This window comes from Ammospiza nelsoni, chromosome 10 (genome assembly GCF_027579445.1).
Source record: "Ammospiza nelsoni isolate bAmmNel1 chromosome 10, bAmmNel1.pri, whole genome shotgun sequence".
Taxonomy (NCBI): domain Eukaryota; kingdom Metazoa; phylum Chordata; class Aves; order Passeriformes; family Passerellidae; genus Ammospiza; species Ammospiza nelsoni.
The window spans coordinates 5835337-5855499 of NC_080642.1; the positions used below are offsets into that span (position 1 = coordinate 5835337).

Genomic DNA, 20163 nt, shown 5'->3' on the forward strand with positions numbered 1-20163 from the left:
TCTGGAAAAGAAGTTCAGTTCTCAGGGCATCTCTGAACTTACTTGAGCTAAAGAGAGGAAGGAAATGCCTGACTCGTGTGGAAGGAAAGCTTCAGTTGTTTCAGAAATGTCAGGGCTGTGACTTCTGTGCCCCATTGACGGTGTGCTTTTCTTATGCTTCCATCAGTCATTTTCTTTGAGTTATCATCTGGTGTCTTATTTTCGTGTTGATAAAGAAAACAATAATGCTCCCACTGTTAAATACTTGCTATAGATTACATCCTCCCCACCTTTTTTAAGTTCCTTTGTTACATTTTAGCCATCTGCTGGAATTTTTAGTCTGGGGGCTTGCAATTGGAACAATAGTCCAGCTGAGACTTTGTGTGCTTGAATAACTGAGCTGTGAATGTACCTCATGTAGGGTATTCACACTGCTTATTCAGGATGAAAACTTATTTATGTGTATGTGAGGCTACAGCAGCAAATTTTGCTTAGAAAACAGGCATTATATTATTGGATACTTCTTTTATTTTCGTTATTACTATTTAAAAGATGCCCTTCAAAGACTTGTCAACATATTTTTGGGTTTGCTTAGATTTAATAAAAGAGTAGAGCTAGTGGGTGAGTTAGTTGTACAGGGTATAATAATACTGGAAATCCTAGATAGTTACTGGAAAACTTGATAATTAATGAGTGCTTTCAAATGCATTTACACTTTAGTTGTTACAATGGTACATGCTACAGCACGTCAAGAATATGTGTTTTTCATGTATTTGTGCCAACATAGTATTGACAACTTGAGTTCTTTTCTTCCTCACTGTGATTTATTGCCTTCTGTTAAACTTTTTTTTAAGGCAAAAATTTCCACTTTAGAAGGGCTGAGGTGTTTACCAGAAGTCCTTTTAGTTGGTCTGATATGTTCAAGCCCTTATGTACTCACTGGAAAACTTGAGGTCCATTTTCTAAAAGTCCAAATACTGGAGAGTGAAGTCTTATGCTCCAAATTGACATGAGAGTACATGCTTCTTCTTCCAAATCATGGCCAAAAAAACAACTGTGTTATATATAAAGAGTGTTTGCAAAGGTTATCATATTTCATGAAAAATGAAAAGGAGTAACTTCTTAGTCAACAAAGATTAATTTATGGAGTAAAAATTTTAGGAAGCACCTGCCATTCCTTTTTTAGGATAAAAATAATGGAGGGGTTCCTAGAACTGGAGATACAGGCTAAATTCTGGGCATTTTAAAGTTTTTAGGCTTTTGCTGTTGACTTGAGAGTCAGAATTCTGTTGGAATTTTCCACCTCTGAATTGCTGCAAGGTCAAGTTAATAGAGATAAAAAATGTCACATCTGTGTAGCTGGTGCAACAGCATTTCAGAACATGATTTGAAGTTGGGTGTTTGGGAATTAATTCAATTTCCAATGCATGTCCACACATCCTTCTCCACTGTCATTACCTCTGCTTATATTATTTTCTCTATTACCATACAAGGCCTGTCTTCCCTTTGGATTAGATATTATTTTCTGTGAAGATTTAGTAAAATCCCACTAAAATACAGAAGGAGCTCATTCTTTTCCTTTTGACGAAGTTGTTGATATATACACTGCAGCAGCTGTATGTGATTTTTATTCTTCAGTCTAATGCTCAAACACTATTTTGTCTACAACTGACTGATTTTTGATGCACACATATTTCACCATTAGCAGTGTAGAATATTTTGCACTGCATCCATCCATCCATCCATCCATCCATCCATCCATCCATCCATCCATCCATCCATCCATCCATCCATCCATCCATCCCTTGGTGGGGCCTGCAGTATTTATTTCAGAAGGGGACAGTAATTTGTAAGACCTGGCTAAACTCCTTTGGATCTCGTTAGCAGCCAAGCTGCTCTAAATTAGCCTCTCTCTGAGCAAGCAAAATTCAAGCTGAATTTCTCCCTTCCTTATTCTGCTTTCTTGTTTGTGTGTAAAACTGCTTCCTGTGACCATTAGGAAGACATGAGGGAGAGCAGGGTCATTTTAACCTGTCATTATGAACATTTTGCTATTTATTGTCCCTTGCTTGGTATTGATTGCAGACTAAGCCCCACACTTGTTTGAAAGACAATCTTCAGCTGGGAATAGGAGAATTCTCTGTGGAACTGGCCAGCTTTCCCTGCTATTCCTCCTAATTTGATCTACATTTGCTTTTATATTCAATGACTATTATTCCTTTTTTAAAGAAATAATACTATTAATACTATCCTAGAGGTGAACTACTATCCAAATACACATATTTATTATGAATGAAAAGACTTTTTTGTACAGTTAAATGGTTTTCTCTAATGCAAGAGCAGTAATTATTTTGTTAATCTCAGTGAAATTTGTGTTTTACACTTGTGCAGAAAATCTCTCTGTTTTTTTTGTAAATTGTACGTTTTTATTCAGAGATGCTGAACTCAGGTGTTGGAGGAAAGGGAATATTATAGCTGGTGTAAGATAAATTCAATCCCTTGCTTTAGGAAAGATCAGCTGTAGAGATCCCCATCTCAGATTTTGGGCAGTGTTTGTACACTTTGCCATGTTCCTGTTTAGCCCTTGGAACTGGGTTTATCTGTAAACTATTTATTAAGAACCCTGCCTATTAATGAGGAGGGTGTATATAGCTCATGACCACATAAGGAGTAGTGATGGTTTTAGTCTGAAATAATTTTGATGTATGACAAACATTCCATATCTCCTAGGAATGAAAAAAAAGTATCAGCAGCATTTCATATTTTCTATTAATTGATAATTGTGTTAATTAATAAGTGCAGAGTCAATGCTTCAGTGTCTTCTGAGTGTTTGAATTTTGGAACATTGTCTGATGAAGATCTTTAAAAAACATCAAAAGATGTCTGTATTAACATATTTTATTCAAGTCCTTTATATTTCAGTAACATTACTTTGGAAAAAAAAAACCCAGAAAACAGCAACTGTTTGGTAATTCACCCTAATAATGAGCACAGATAACTTAGGAAAGTATTTTAGCATTGCACATTAGCACTTGATTGCTTGAAATCCTGCTTGAAAATCACACATAGATTTAGTGTGAGTAATACCAGTATGTCACTATGCACGGGACTGCAAAACAATTAACAACTCCAGCTTTACTCAGTGAAGTTGCCAATTGAAAGCAACCTGAAAAGAAGTCGGATTTTGGAAGTACCGAACATATTTATTGTTGTAATATAATTCACTTTAGGTAATAGTTTGAGAAGTATAGTGGAGTTTTTGCCTGACAATCAACCACAGAGTAATTACATGCATATGGAGCACCATATAAAGATATTTAACTCAAGGTTTTGAAATATGATTAGCAGCTCAGCATCATTTTCAGAAAGTAATTTTTTGTGTTCTTATTTCACTGAAGGTTAAAATACTTTTTGAAATGAAACATTCTTTGAAATATTTTAGGCTAAACTACATACTTTCAGTTGTGGTTTTAGTATCTTGACCTGAGAAAGTTAATTTGAACATTTCCTCTGTATGCCATAAGCAGGTGTAAAGTGGCTGCAGTAAAATTTTGATAGTTTACAGTAATAAATGATCTGATCCTGTGACTGTGAACATACATTCAGGTTAAATGGGTCTTCTAACACAAGATAGTGCAGTAATACCTGGAAAAGAAGCATTGACTGTCTTAATGCATAATAGAATGTTTTTATTTGGGATCAGATGTTCAGCAAGAGTTATCTTTTAAATTTATGTGCCATCGAGTCCTTCTGAAGTAAGCAAGAGGTGAGTAATTATTGAGAGACTTTTGGGTTGAAACTGAGAGCCTGACAGCCTCTCAGTAGGAGAACAGAGGGAAAAAATCTTCTGTAAAGTAAATTAGGAAAACATTTCTTATGTGACGTGTTAGAAACCATAGCTATTACAGGAGGTTATGCAATCTTATTTTTATTTATTTAAAGAAAAGTTCCTTCTAAATGGAACGCATGGCAAAGGGGAAAGTGACTATTACACAGTTTAAGGTAGGTCAGGATGATTTGTCTTTGAAGTGAAATGAATTGGAAACTTGCATTGCTTTTGAAATCTTGAATTCCTTTCCTGCAGGTGCTTACCCTTGTAAAAGCTTTGACAACAACTTCTACCACCATTACTTAAATAAAATGCTTTTAAGAGAGCTTTTAGATTAGACTTTGAACTGGAAAATGCATAAATATATAGAAAAGTCTCTTTTGGCAGTATGTTTTCTGTTAGCCAGCCTGTCAGATAACTAAGCTTGGCTCAGCTCTGGTTAAAAAAACTTACTTAAAAACTCATTAATATGATTCTAGAGGGTGAAAATCCATTTATTTTAATACAGGTTCTGGCTGCAGATCCAGATTCTGTACTGGAAATTCATTGGGTCTTGATTATCATTGATGCTTCTGAATGAATTTTACTAGAATTTTGTATTTTAAGCAAATACCTCCAGGTTATTAATTGTGGGTGTGTTCCATATAGATTGGCTTCATGTGCCAAACTGTGGAATCCTCTGGTGTAGCTTTCACTGTTCTTTTAAAATTTATATAGACAGGAAGCACCACAGCTGGAAGAATCCTTGGTGTAGAACTTCATGGAGCAACACTTGAGCTAATGAGGGGTTTGTATTTATAGAAGTTGCTCTGAAGAGGCACTCAGAGTTTCAGAAATTAGTCTTAATTATTTCAGACTCTTGATTATTCAATGGACTATGTGCTTTTCTGATCTGAGGAAATTTCCAGCTGTCTGCTTCCAGCTCTGATTCAGGTAGTTGGCTGTTAGAAGTGTCAGGTTATCTGATCATAATAAAAAAATTTAATATATAATAATAAAAATTGAAATAGTTTCTGCTGCAGGGAACAGAGAGGTTTGCTGGCTGGTTGTGCAAAAGGTGCCATCTGTGTATCTCAGTGTGTTTGGGGTTATTAAATGAGTCAGGGAGGATAGGACTATAGAATTTTTTATCTTGCAGGAATTCTTCCACATCAGTTATGTCCTTCAGGAGCTGCCCTGGGTATGGAGTTAAATAACAGTTTCATTTTCTCGATTGTCTCAATGAATTCCCTATGGAAATACTTCAGGGGAAGCAGAACCTTTGTCTGCTGAGGTTCCTAATGTAAGTTCCATGCACACTGAATGTGGCCAATACTTGTCAAAAAACCCCCACAAATTTATTCCAAAATCTCTGGGGAGCATTGTGAAAGAAGATTTTAAGAAGCTTTTGATTTAAGTGGAATGACTTTATAATTAATCAACCCTTGGCATGAGATGTGTATCCTCCATAGAACACATTTTGAGTTACAGCTTGAAAAATGTGATTCCATGCAGAGCCTAAAGAGCTCATCAATATAAAGGACTTCAAGTAAAGGATTGGAAAAAACCCACAACAATAATTGAGTTATATTGGTGGTTACTTATAGAGATTTGTGTTGTGTTGATTTTCTAGGAACGGAAGAAAATTGTTTCATTTTATTATTCAGTTGCCAGAATACAGGGAAGCAGGACTTACTAGCAGATTTTAGAGCAGTGGTAGAAAAATACCACATTTCATAGAGGAAACACATTTAAGCTAGAGGTTAACTAGCAAAGTTTGAAATATTTACTTACTTAGAGTAGGAGACAGGAAAGTATTGAATAAATTTAAAAGAAAGTATAATTAAACCAATTAATCTAAGGTAATACCTTATTCTGCTCAATAAGCTCTGATGGGAAAATTATTAACAAATTTGCATACGTAGAAAAAAAATCAAATTTTGTCATTAAATTATATAGGTTTATAGATACATGAAGTTTCATCAATACAAGTCTAATACTGTCTAATTATATGTATAACAGCATTCTGTAAGGAAGATAAATAATAGCCTGTAGCAAATTTGTATTAATATATGAAATAATTTGGGTGATTGATTGTTTCAGGTTTCCTTTTTCTGTGTTTTCTCTGAGCCCATTAACACTTTCCAGGAGTCCGTGCCACTTTTTCAACTCCTACTCATAAGTAGGATTGGTTTTTTGTGAGAAATGAATCAAGTTAAGAGTCTGGGTTTTTTTAAAGTACTTTCTTAAATTTTTGTCAAATCAGTGCAAGCATCAGTCCTTTATACATACGTGTGTCCACTTATTTAAATGTATTTATCATCTTCTCAGCAGCTGCCTTCACTCAGCACTGGTGACTGTGACTGTCAGGAAAGTAATGGAATATATTTCAGTATTCCTCAATATTCCCTCTCTGTGCTTCATTCTGAGCTACAATTTCAGTTCATTTTAGAGATAATCAGGACTCTGAATTGCTTAACCAGATTAAACTGAAATTGAAGAAAATTTAATTTCAATTAAAATAGAGTCGTAGCAAAACAATAGCTCACACTTTTTCATGTAGTAAATTTTTGCTTGTTTCACAGCAGTTAATTCCTTTGCCACATAATTATTTTATTGCTCTTTGTGCAAAAGCCACAAATGAAGTAAAAGCACGCTAGAAAAGATCAAATCTACTTACAGCCAAAAATAGTATTTTTGCCTCTGGTCTGTTATTACTTAAATATTAGACTTGTTTGCTGCAGTTGAAGTGCAGGCAGTGAAATTGGTGGCCTGATATCGTAAAGGGGTACTTGAATTTTTGCCCTATTATGAGCAGTGATGGACAACTCAACTGCAAAGCCACTTCTGTCTCCCTGACTGAAGTGCCCTCGTGCACCAGGTTTGAGAATGAAGTGTTGACTGCATGGGAAAATCACATTTGATCTCTGAGTGGCTTTAAATATTTGTTTCTGAACAGAAAACAGATACTTGAGGGCAAATTTCAACTTTCTTACAGCACTATTGACAGGAAATAGTTTATTACAAAGCTGCAAATGCTAGTTTGCAGTCTTGCATGAAATACAGTACCTGTGACAATAAAGAATGGTGCTACATGGTGTAGAGGCAATCACAACATGAATCATCTGTCACTTCAGCAAAACAGTGCCAATTGAATTTACAAATGTGGCATCTATTTCTACCAGCACTGAGAAGGAGACGAAATGAAATGGAAGTGATGATTACTTGTGACACATTCCTTTTATGAAAATAACTTCTTTAACTCATGCTGTTGCAACAGACCATGTGTTCTTTTTATTTGTGTTTCTTTCAGTGAACCATATTTCTGTGTATTTATTGGGGGTTTTGCCTATCAGTATGATGGAGTTGTGAGCATCTGCTGTGTAGAGCTGTGGTGGTGGCTCACCAAATACTTTGACAATTCAGGTCTATGTCTGTACATCTAACCAGACATATCAAGTCTTCTTGATAGATGTGGATACTGTAGATCTTTGAAATCTTGAGATCCCATTCTTCAGAGACACATGTAGTCCTTGGGGATGTCACAGGAGAATAAATTTTAATAGTAAACTGTTGAAAGGGAGGATATTTATTAGAACTGTCCACATGCATGAAGTTGTCAAGACACCATCACTGCAAATATCTATAACTTTGATGAATAAATGAAACAAAGAATGTTGTGCTTGATACTAACCCTTAGAATAAGCTGGTCCTCTTCTTGGAAGAGTATTTTGCACATGGTTTGATTTGTGGATCTTCCATGGGCCTGCATGTTTTTAAAGAGCCAAGTCCTTTGCAGTTTCAGCTTGTGAAAACAATTTACTTGCTGCAAACTCTTTGCTAGTACTTACTGTGTTTCAGTAGCACTCCTTTTATAACAACCTAGAAAATGAGAGTTGTGTCCAGTGGTTGAGCTAAGGTGCAATTGCTATGACGGGCAAGATTTGCATAGGCATTTCTGTCCTTGTAGATTTTATTTTGTTCTAGGTATCATTTAAATTTCATTAAACGTCAGGGTAACGATCAAAGTGAAACCATTGATTTCTTCTCCACTGCTCTTTTGGGATTCTTCTGACCTATGCTCTTTGTAGAAATAGGAAAAAGATAGGGGAATGGATTTCCTGCTGTGGCTGTGACCTGAGTGAGCTCTGCACATTTAACACTGTGGGAAGGAACAAAGGATGGTTCCATGTCCTTTGGATCCTGTGGCAAGACCTGAGCTGGGAAGGAAATATTTACTTCCTCCCAGAGAAAAACACTGATGACACTTTTGAAATTAGTTTTAAGTAACAATTCAAATTACAATATACTTATTTTCTGCTGAATTTTACTAGCTATAATTTGCAATAATGTCCACTGTGTTTGTAGAAATGTTCTTATTATTTAATTTGAAAAATAATCCTAAGTAGCATTTTTTAAAAATATGTGTCAGAATATATGTTTATCACTGACTCATAATTTGAGACACGGCTCGAAATGCAATATTCTGAGATGATGCTGCTGCTCTGCCCTTCTTCAACAAGGAATTATTTCTTTCAAGCACTACCTTATTTTCTATTTTCTTACAAATTTTCTTTGCTTCTGATTTTCCTGACTCAAATTGTCCTTGAATTTCAGGGAGTTCAACCTAAACGTTAACCAGCTCCTCAACTCTGTGATTTGAGCACAATGATTAATTTTTCATGCTCATCTCAGGTTACACAAACTCATTTGAGGATGCAAAGCTCCTCACAAGAGATGGTTCAGAAATCATTTAGGGCCAAGGGCTCCATTTGGAGTTTGGAATGAATATTCACAGAAAATGTGCTGTTGTGCACAAAATAAAATCCAGTTCTCCTGGGTGTTTGTAATCTCCTTCTGAAGCTGAATCCAGCAGTAGCACGAGTCAGCATGAACATAATAAAACATTGCAAACACATGAGCAAGTTATTAAGTAAATTAAATAGCAGTGTTTGTGTATCTCTGAGGAGTGCTGCAAATAGATTATGGTTTGTTTGTCTCTGCTCTGTAATCCAGGAAATAAACCAAGATGTGTTACAAGGATTTCCACAGATTCAGAATTTAAGGAATTTCTGAGCATAGCTTTTTCTCCTCTCTATACCATCGACAGGATTAATGGGGGTCTTGAGAGCACCTGTATCTTCATTTCAGGAAACTGTCATTTGAGATTGATTTACCAGGTTATTTCTTTTTCTTCAGTATTTTTTATCAAATTATTACTGGTACATGACCCCATATATCTACTTTATCTGATCTTGAGTGTTGAAAGATTAATAAAAATGAACTGAGGACTTGGAACACTTCCATTGCAATCTGGCTTTTTAAAACCACTGATTCTTCTCTGTATTTCTTTTGATTGGGTGAAAGCCCTTTAGAACAAAATAAAAGCAGATAGAATTTTTTTAAACTTCTTGTATGCCTTTGATACATATTTAATACAATTTGATACATTAATACAATTTGATACAAATAATATTTGATACAAATTTAATGTGAAAATTAGCATCACTGCAGTTCCAATTGCATGCTCTACCAAAACAAAGCTAAATGATATTAACATATTTAACATTGCTAGACATGCATTATTAGTAGATTTATCTTCTTTTACAAAATTTTTGACATTAATATCATGCAAGTAAAATTAGCACTGCAGCTTCTTTAAACTGCTAAAACAGCAGATGCATATTAATTATTTATCATTTTCAGCCAGAATATTAGAGGCTTTCTGTTCTTAAATGGTTTTCCTGAAGTATGCTATAATTATTTTAAAAAACTAGAGAAAAATTATAAAGATGTTTCAATTGTATTTTTTAAATCTGTAAGAAGCTTTTGAATGGATGTGCATATCTAAGTGTCATCCTGTGTCTGGCAATGACTTTGGGTCCTAGAGGACATGGGTGTCCCCTGGAATTGTGGCTTGGGAATAGAAGGCTTTGGGTGTAATTGGAGGAATTCCTGCCATGCTTTCCATATCCTCATCCCAGCTAAACCCTTACTCTGCTCATTTATTTAAGAGCACTGAATTTTGAAGTGTGCTGATCTGGTTCATAATATGGCTCCTGAAACAACTGTGCTGGCACAATTCAACTGTGCTGAAGCCAAAATGTGGCTTTCAGTGGTTACAAACAAATCTGGAGGCATGCATCAGAGGTGGTTATTACTTTAAGAACATCATCCTATACCACGGATAACATATGCAATTTTATTTCATGTTGTCCTCCAAATATGTACAGACAGCATGTGATTGTGAGTCATTGCAGTGTTCACTACATGCTGTAAACAAAATAATTGTCATCCTAAACCTGTCACTTTCAGTGTTTTCTTGCAGATTTTCTATCTCCATTCCATTCCTGGCAGACCACTATAGAGCTTTTATTATTTTTAATAACAATAAATCTCATTATTGTGAGTAAACAGGAATCTATGCTTGTTCATAATCAGAATAAGGATGGTATATGTTACCTGATGTGTGTTCTGACAGCTTCACGCCTATTTTGCATAAAGCAAGACCCTTATTTTCCTATATTTAGTCTCCGTCATCACTGGAGGAAAGGAACTCTGTATCAATGTCTCATTTCCATGTTTGTTGTTTGTTCCATCTATGGTGGCCATCACCAAGGTTTAGTTCATGAAGGACCAAGCTCCAAGACCAGCCTGTTAATGTGCCAGAAGTTCCTTATTTTTTGAAGTGGTTAACAGAAAACACAATTCATGCAGGAGGTGCTGTGTGCCCTCTTGGCTACTGTGACTCCATGGTCCCGCTCCATTGCAGGATATTCCTGCTTCACTGCCTGCATCAGGAGGGACAGATTTTTATTTTTTTCCAATTGAACTGATAACAAATTCCGTAATGTCCTTGCCACTTGAATTTAAAATATTCTGTAATATATCAGTTTTAAAATCCACCTGTGCCAAGCTTAGTTCATCAGTTTGATTTGTGTTCCCTCCTGCAGACACAAACACACACACATGAACTTCCCTCCAGACTTCAGTTTAACATCCTATATCTAATTTTCTGGGAGCAACAAACAGGTACATTTCACACACAGGCTTGCAGGGATAGAATTCCTGAAGTAGTCTTCCCTAAAATAAAGATTAAAAAAAAGGAAGTCCAAATATGTGTCTGGTACTTGATAATTTGGATTGTGTAGTTAAAGCAATAGCTTCAAGTAGTTCTGCTGAGCTCCATTGGATTAATACCTCTGCGTATTTTAGGAAAGTAAAAGATATCAAATTATTATCCAAATTAGGATTTGGATAGAATTATTCCATTTTTTTACATGCCTGATGGTACTGAGTGTTTCCAATCTTTTCAGCATTGATTATTTCTGCATGCCTCCCTTACAGTGAGTTGTACCTATATCTTGAATTTAATGACAGTAGAAGGCGCTAAGCAGATCTTCTGCTATCAAGGATAGAATCCAAAATTAAATATAAAGTACTGAATATGCTGGTTTGAATTCACTATGGATGGCAAGCAATAAGTTGTACAGAAACCTAAATATATGATTACTGGATTTTTAAAAATAAGCTTATTTTTTAAGCATCAAGTGATATTTATTTTTGTCTTATAACCCATAAGACTTCTGTCAACCCTTTTAAATATCCACCACCACTTTTAAAATGTTGGACAGTGTTGTTTGTTTTTGGGTTTTTTTTTGTCAGATGGCCAAACCTGCTGTCTGTTGATGGAGAGTTTCTTTCACTTCAGTAGTGAGACAGGCATTTGATAACACAGGAAAACCTGAGAATTGTCTTGTCCTTTTTTCCCTGTTGCATCCCATTGTTAGTAGAACATAAAAACATGTTTTAGCTATTTTGAAATACGTTGAAGAAATGCTTTTTCCTTTTTATGACTTAGTGGTTACACAATTGTAGGATACTTTAAAAGGAAAAATTTTACTTCATGTCATTTGGTGTGGAAATGTTACATAATGTTGCTCTATTTTGGCCACTTCTGTGTCATTTTAATTATCAGCCACTACAACGAGCTAAGTGGAAAGGGGGATTCAAAATGGTGAGAGCATTGGGAAAAGTTGTTTGGTTTTCTTTTTATTCTTGCCATTTTATTAAATATTCTCAGAAAGGAGCAGGGAAATTAGTGAGATGATTTTGCATCAGTGTGTCAGAGCAGTTTTGCTTTTACACAATACATGCGTTGCTTTTTATTCTGTGTATCTTAAAAAGAAGAGTGACAGTATTTTTAAAGTACATTAAGTAGGCATTAAGGCAAGAGTGATTTGCAGTGAGAGAGAGGGGAGTGATGTTTTTTTTGTCTTTCATGGTGGTTAAGCACATTTCCTTGTGAGGGAAGGAAAAAGATGACAGCAAGTTCTGAAGGGTTTGAGTTTTTTCTGTATTAGCTATAGAATATTTAGGTTTACTTTCAAGGACAGCAGAAATCTGTTTAAAGAGACAGTCTTGAGTAATACATACACAGATCTGTTGACAAAATGTTATGTAAACAGAATAGAATTAATATACTCTGTAAGCAAACCAGTATTTCTGCAGGATTCTGGTTTTCTCTGTGTATCAGTGATGTATGATTATTATTTGGGGAGTTTATCACAGGTGATATGGCATCTTCAGTTTTCTTTTAAACCCTTTGTTAACCCCTAAAGTCATGAGGATGTGATTTGTTTAAAAACGTGTTTCTAAAGAATCCTTTTTAACTATCTGCAATGCTAAGACCAAAGTGCAAAATGTGTTTTAGATCCTTCCTGAGAACTCTGAGTAGCTTGTTTCTCTTCCAGGTGATGCTCACTGCCTTTCAGTTCTGTGTTTTCTGTAAATGTGCATAAACCTTTCACGGGCACAGCCATCCTCCTCACCCATCTCTCCAATCACAACATAGTTCTGAGCATCCCCTGTCCATTTGTGGCCATGCATCCTCAAGTGCAAGCTGCCACACAATGCTGCTGTGATTCCTCATCTTGTGCTCCATTGCCTGTAAAGCTGCTTTAAAATCTTCTGGCTGTTGTTAAAATCCCTGGTTGCAGAATTTCAAAGTTCTTTTTTTATGTAAGAGAAGCAAATGTTTTTCTCTTCCTCCATATTTTTACCAGCGGCTAGTGAAGCAAACCACTTCAAAACTGGCATATGTTCCAGTTGCATTTCTAGTGGATAATTTATGGAGAAGTGAATAAAGACATAGCAGGAAACTGCTTGTTACCTCTACTCTGTAGGCTCCTGCTCCAGATTCTGCTCCTCTTGAGTAACTTTTTTCTCTGCCAGTTTTGTTTTTTTTGCTTTTCCTGGCTGATATTTGAAAGTCTGAAGTTAAGGTCTTCTCCTTGGCATTAATAAAATCCATTCTTACTTCCATTTTAAACACCTTGGACTTTTCAGCACGGTTTGTGTTAGAGGAAGACATCTCTGTTTGACTTAACATGCAGGAAAACCTTTATGTGACTTTGGTGAGCAGTGTGGGAATGCTTTCCCAGAATTTCCTGTTCATGACTGCTTGCAGAACAGCACCACTTTTTTCTGGGTCAATATTCTGACTGTATCCACTTTCAGCAAGAAATAACAGCTAGAATGAGTTGCTTTTTTCCATGATAAAATTTAGGAAGGCAAAAAATACGTCAGTGACGTTGTGAGGTGTAGCAGGTGGGTCTAGCAGAGGTTAAATGGGATGTGGAGGCTTAATTGAAGGCTGCTTTTTGGAGTTAAAAATGGACATGGGGACAGCATTGCAAGCTGCTGTAGATGAAGATTTAATCAAGTAGCTGCTGCTTAGCAAAATTCTGGTGATGAGCAGTGGTGGTGTGAGTTCAGTACCCAGAGCCTTCCTGTTGTAGGTGCTGCACAGATCCTTGCATCTTCCATCTGTGGTTAGATGAAAGCCAGGAAAACCACAGATAACCTGATTTTTCAGAGAAATAGAAACAGATCATTGTGACTGGCTGCAGGACAACCAGTGGGAGCTAGCAGCTGTTGAATGTTACCAACAGAGGTGGAGGGAAGCTGGGTACAAGTTCAAAGCACAGATAACATAAATGTCTATGACATGTAGTTTATAGATCTTTGGGTTTGTCATGCTTAATACAAGATCAAGTGCTGACAAAGGGCAGTGCAGAATGTGCACTGGGACTGAATAAATGTAAGAATGCCTCTTTCACAGGAATGCATTGCACTAACTGTTCACTTGAGGAGCTGAGTGACAAAACCATCTTGTTTGACCAAATGCACACACTATTCTGTCTTTTATGCTCTAATTTATTCCCATCACGAGCTGTGAAGTCCTGCTTGGAGTGTCTATTTTCAGCATAAAACTGTTTGTCAAATTTCTATTAAGCTTAAGGTGAAAAATTAATGAGCCATTCACTTCAGATATTTCAAAACTAATACTGCTGTATTATTAATGCAGCAGAAAGTCAAAGACGTGGGTATGAACAATTATTGCTTGGTTTTCACTCAGACTACTTTTTGCTGTCTTTATTTTTGGGGAAAATCATTAAAGCCGTGTTTTAGGTCATAGAAGGAGTTATTTTGATGAATTCTGTCAGTAAGCTTTTTAGACAGTTTTAGTTGTTAAAGTTTTGTTTTATCTGATCCTGGCAGAAGGTGCCTTGAATAAACACATATTGATGAAATACGATGTTCTTTCCAATCTTTCTTTGAATCTGGAATTTAAACAAAAGTGAACAGAAAGGTGATTCATATAACACAAAACTTAGAGAAATGCAAATAAAAGACTATTCACATAATACTGAGGAAGCTGTTGGTGAAGCAATATTTTTGGGCTAGAGAAGTATGATATTGTGAGTAAAACTCTGGTTTTTCAGTCTTCAGAAAGTCACTGATGTGATGATAAAATGGTACTTTTGCTCAGAACTGAGTAGGGTACAGTGGACAGGTGTTACTATTAAATTCAGAAATCCCAGAGCATGTTGGCAGTACCAGTAAGTTAAGTGATGGAGAACTGTGAATTGCTGGGCTGGGGGAGTGTCCCAGGCTGAACAGAGTGGAAACTGGTGCCCAAGGTTTGTGCTTGCATTGAAAAAGAAAACCTAATCCATAGTCACTGCAGAAACAGAAATTCAGGCCTTGCTTTCTGTGCATAAACTTTCTAAAGATTGCTTCTTTTTTGTGCTCCTAAAATTAACTTAATAATTGATTACCGTATTTTCTTCCTCACTTTACAGTAAGTTCTCCAGGGACTTTCCGAAATTAATAGTGGTTCTAGGCCTGGCTCAGTTACATTGTTTGACTTGCACAGAAGAAGGAATTCTGCTTCTTGGAAGAGTTTCATGCTATAAAACTAAATTTCATTAGAAGCAAAATGGCAAATTTAAATTATCCTTCAAGCATTTGTTATTCCCACAGATGCTGAAGGGTTTGGCATCCAGCAGACAAAGTCCCAGCAAGAATCCCCAGGTTCTTTCAGTGTGTTGGTTTCTTTCTGAAGTTACTCTGCTCTGTTTCACTCTCACTACAGCACCAAACCCAGGAGTATTTTAAACCTGAATGATTAGGCTTTAAGCAGCAGCCCTGGAAATCTCCAGGTTTTTAAATGTGCACTGGAGAGATTGGTCTTGGATGGTTCACTTTTGAAATCTGGTCATGGTGCACATTGCTTTCCTCAGCCTCCTTAACAAGTGGCAATTAATAAATGCCTGGCAGAGGGAAAGGAACTATTTTGTTTTTTCCTTTTTCAAGTATTTTTTAATATGAATTCAATGGTGTTTTTTTTCTCTGTTAGAAGTTCGTCAAGTTTAGTTACTAGAGGATTTTATAGAATTTAGGTCTGGCAAAGATGTCAGGAGATCCTCTAATGTAGCACCTTCCCTAAGGGAGGGCATCAGCCATATCTGCATCATTCCTGACAGATGTTTGCTCACAATTTTCTCTATAAAGATTTCAGTTAAAGAGGATTTTATCATCTGCCTAGGCAAGTCTTTATGAATTCCTCCTATTAGAAAGTTTTTCTTCCAGATAAATCTGCTCAGGTAACTTAAATCTGTCTTTCTACAGATTCTCTTTTCTTTTTCTCCCATACTTCAAACTCAGTCTTCTATTGTGAGATGATTCATTTTTAAATATGGAGGGGTTTCTCCTGTAAGTTGTTCTTGAAAGTGTATCTTTCACAGGTTATTCAGGTGTGAAGCTCAAGTTGTGAGTAACTGGAGAAAGGAGAGATTTTTCTCATCTGAAACGTTTTGGGCTTCATTGCCACTGTAATACAGGCTGAAGATTGACAAACACTGGAAAGAAAATAATGTCTCAATTGCACATCTCTGATGGACTTTTTTGGGATTCTTTTTGAATGCAGAAACACTCTCAACACTCTTGACCAAACTGATTTTGCTGTCACTTCACTGATATGACAACTTTAAGAGATTTTGAACCCAGACCAACTTTGATGAGACAAGGCTTTTTTTAATGTTATATTTTGAACCAGTTTTACCTCTCCACCTAAAAATTTGTCTGGTTCTTTCCAACTGAACACTGATCACCTTGCCACTGAGTTTTAAAGGTGAACAACACCTTTTGTTTTTCCATGATGAAATGATACAGATTTGGTCAACTTTTTCATTAGGATTAAAGGTGTACTATAAAAAGTTTAAGAAATTTCTAGTACTACAAAAAAAAAAACAAACCCTAAAAAAATTTAGAATGTGTCTAGGCTTCTTGTTTTCTTTACACTGTGTTTCAGTAACAGTCCTGGAAGTAGTTTCATAGAAACTTATTTGAAACATGCTGCTGATTGCTGATAGCCTCCTCCCCTTGTGCCTGCAGTGCCACAGAATTTAAAGGATGCTTTTGGGTAGTAAAGAACTCAATGTTGACAGGAATTACAGTGTTTGTTTCACAGAGGTCTCAGGGAGATGCCTTGTATTCTGAATCTCTGGCTGAAGGTTTGGACATGGTTCAGGAGGGGCAGGGACATTGTGAGGTTGTGTTAGAGCTGTGCCCTGCCCAGGCTGTCAGCCTCCCCTCCTTTTCCATGGTGGGCTTTTCATCTCCCAGAAGAGTTCCTGCTTTCCATGGGAAGAGGTGATCCCCAAATACATCTGAAATAACTGAGAAAACTGATGTTTTTCCCTAAGTGTTTCGGAGCATTTGTGTTGTGCAAAGTTAGGTTTTTATTTTTCCCCACAGTTCTGTCAGTTGGTCTCGCAAAATATCTCATTATCTCATCAGAAACCTTTCCACGATCAAGTGTTCGACAGGCAGGTGTATGCAAACTCTCTTTTTTTTCTGTTAAAGGGAGATTTTAATACTTTGCATGAAACTGCTGATATTGAGAGGTTTGTGCTATGTCTGCTTAAGATGTTTCAGCTGTAAATGAAGTATTCTGATGCTTTCTGATCCATACCTTTCACCATTCAATGTGTCTGTTTAGTACCTTCTTTTTCCAGACCTCCTTCAGCTGTTCAGTTTTTACTTGAATTTGAAATTTATTGCTGATCAGTACTTCCATATTTCAGTGATTCCTTTAACTACACACCAATTTAATTTATGTTTAATTCACAATCTAATATCTGCTCAGACTCATTTAACAGTTTCTTTCTTATGGAACTATTGCCCAGATACCATAATACGTACATGTAATTTTGTAATACATGTTCTTGAAGAAGCTTTTTAATTTTTTTTTTCAGTATTATAAGCACAAAACAACAGCTGCTTATCTAAATCCATTGTTTTAACTTGTGTGGTAGAGATTTGCATTTTTGTGTTCGGTTTATGAAGGATAAAAGTCTAATTTTCATTTACTAAATTGCTCTTCCCTTTCTGTCATTTAAGATGGAAGCTACAGGCAGAATCGACTGAACCTCACAACACTGTTGGTACAACCAATTTCTGCACTGCTTGCCAGAAAACTTGTTTCCCTGCCTGAGGAGACTGCCCAAAGAGACAGGTGCACACCCCTCCACCTGCCAGCTGCAGGTAATGCTTTTCAAATCCACTTCACCCTTGGGACGTTCCTCTCAGACTCCAAATCCAATGTCTACAACTATACAACTAAGAGGTTTAGCTGATTGTGGGTGTGTTTTGCTTAGATGCTTTCTATGAACAGTCTAAAAATTCTGCTCCTAAAATCTGATAGATGGAAGTTGTGGTTTAAAAAAAATAGTAGAAGGCATTGAGCACTAATTCTTAATACTGACTCAGAACCTCCTCTGTGTAGATGCCATCAGTAGGGAGGTTTGTTAGTGCTGCAGTATGGTTGTACTCCTAATAATGTGATTTTAACATTAAGACGTCAGCAACTATATTATTCTGTGAGCTTTTTTTTTTCCTCTTTCTGGAATAATAGCACTTAAATTCTAAATATGTTCCTTAATTTGTATATGCTATAGAACAAACAGTGTATTGTTACCTGAACCCTCAGGCAGCTTTTTCTCCCAGTTTTCACCAGGAAAACAGCCATCATGATAAGAGCAAAATACCTTGAGTAGAGCCAGATGAATGCATTCAGAGTATCTCCCTAGAAATAATGCCATTAGCAAAGTCAAACAGATTATTGCTTGAAAAAGCTTATTGCTGATATAAGTTGATATAGATGCTACAGTCTTCCAGCACAGTGTTTCACCAGAAGAACATCTTGCAGAGAACATTCTAGATGAGGTGCATGTTTAGACAGTAATTCTTCAGTAAACAGTCTTCAGTTTTGTTTTTTACCTGTGCATCTTTCTCCAGAAAAAAAATGGTTTATTTCACTATAAGGGCCATTTAAATGAATTGATTTGAAACTGTGGTCCTGGAAAGGAGGAGGCAAATTAATTTAACCACTGTGTCCTGTCCTACACACAGTGATGATAACAGGAAAAACAAATTTTAAGGGCAACCAATGTAGTATCATGTGCTGTATCCCTTGTTTATTGCTTTTGGAAAGTTATTGTGGAATAGGAGGACAATACAACAAGTCATAAAAAAGGTTGATTAATTTTATGACTTGTGTTAGCATTTGTAGTTATACATACTGAAAAAGAAAGCAGAAAACCTCCTGCTTCATGGCTTAAGCTGTTGTGGTTAGGCAGGGCAATTGTTCTCCATGCATGGCTGACTAGATTTTTTAATAATAAACTTTTAATTTTAAAAATTATTGTCCCCACAACCAGTAGAAAAGGGGAAAAGGCCATTTTGGAAGGAACAAGAGCTTACCCATTCCAGGTAGGCTGCATGAAGCTTGTTAGTATTGAAGGATTTTCCAACAGCTGAAGTGCCTGGAGCAAAGCCTGAATTTGGGCTGGAAAATGACACTCATTTTAGAAAGATAAAAGGCTGCACAACGTCTGTTTCTCATAAAGCTTTATCTGGAGGCTGCAGGGCAAAATCACCCTAAAGGGCAGCTTACTCTGCTTTTTTCTGTGACAGGTGTGGCATGTCTGTTTTATTTTCATGAGAAGACAGGAATTGTGTCAGAGGAGAATTTCTGGAAAGAAAGAATATTCCAAGCCAGCAATTCTCTCTAGAGAGAGCCAATCCATGTCTGGTTTTCTCTGGGTGAACACAACAGCTTGTGTGTGTGATTTCATGTAAAGCTTCTGAAACACAGTAATCCAAGGGGGATTTTTTAAAAAAAAATCTTAATTTATTGAGAAAATAGGGACTGAGAAGAAGCCTTGTATAATTTTGTAATGCATTATAATATATTTTTCCTTGAACTAATGTGAAGCTGATGGTGTTCTGGAGCACAGAGTGGGCTGTTGTTCAGCAGCAGCCTTAATGGAAGAGATAAAAGCCTGGTCTCATGATAAGAAATGGTGTAGAACTATTTAATACTAGTAATAGCTAAAGAGATAATGCTGAGGACAGCAATGCATTAGAGAAGAGCAAAGGTTGAATTTGCAGTCTTCCTGTTGATTTGAAGAAGCTTAAGAGAGAGATTTCACTTCTGACGTGGGACTCATCATTTATCTGTCAAAAGAGGTGAATGAGCAATTCAGATGATTGGTTGGCTTGAAATTTGTTAGGATAAAATGATCATCATTCTCTCATCATTATGTTTCAAAAAGCTGAACAGCAGATTCATCAGTAATGATTAAACATTTATATATAGTTTTCTCACATTGCTGCTTTTTTTCCCTTAGCCTTGCAGTTTTCAAGAGACAAAATGTGACAGAGGGAGTGGGAGGATGGAGGCCAACATCCCACACAGATTGAGTGCTCAGGACCTACAAAGCAAATAGTGGGAATTGAAGTCAGCTGTTAATTTGGTGGTAGATGAAGTCAGTAATTAGATTTGCTTTTTGTTTGGTATGGTACATTATTGTTAATCCTCATTAATCTGAAATTCTGTGCTCCCATGAACTTTTTCCCAAAGATAGGCAATTAGAAGGAATTTCAGAGTGAACTTCTATAGAGAAACTGCAAACTTTTGAAGCTTCTTTTCTTTTTTTACAAAATCTCACTAGGATATTTGCTAG

General features: G+C 36.3%; 1 protein-coding gene across 1 annotated transcript in view; it reads left to right on the top strand.

Annotated features, from left to right (window-relative positions):
* The window catches only part of NAALADL2 (N-acetylated alpha-linked acidic dipeptidase like 2), a 414540-nt gene that overhangs the window by 301151 nt on the left and 93226 nt on the right, over positions 1–20163 (top strand). The window contains exon 7 of the mRNA XM_059479300.1: positions 17537–17680. Coding sequence (XP_059335283.1) covers positions 17537–17680 — 144 coding nt within the window. The remainder of the gene's footprint in view (positions 1–17536; positions 17681–20163) is intronic.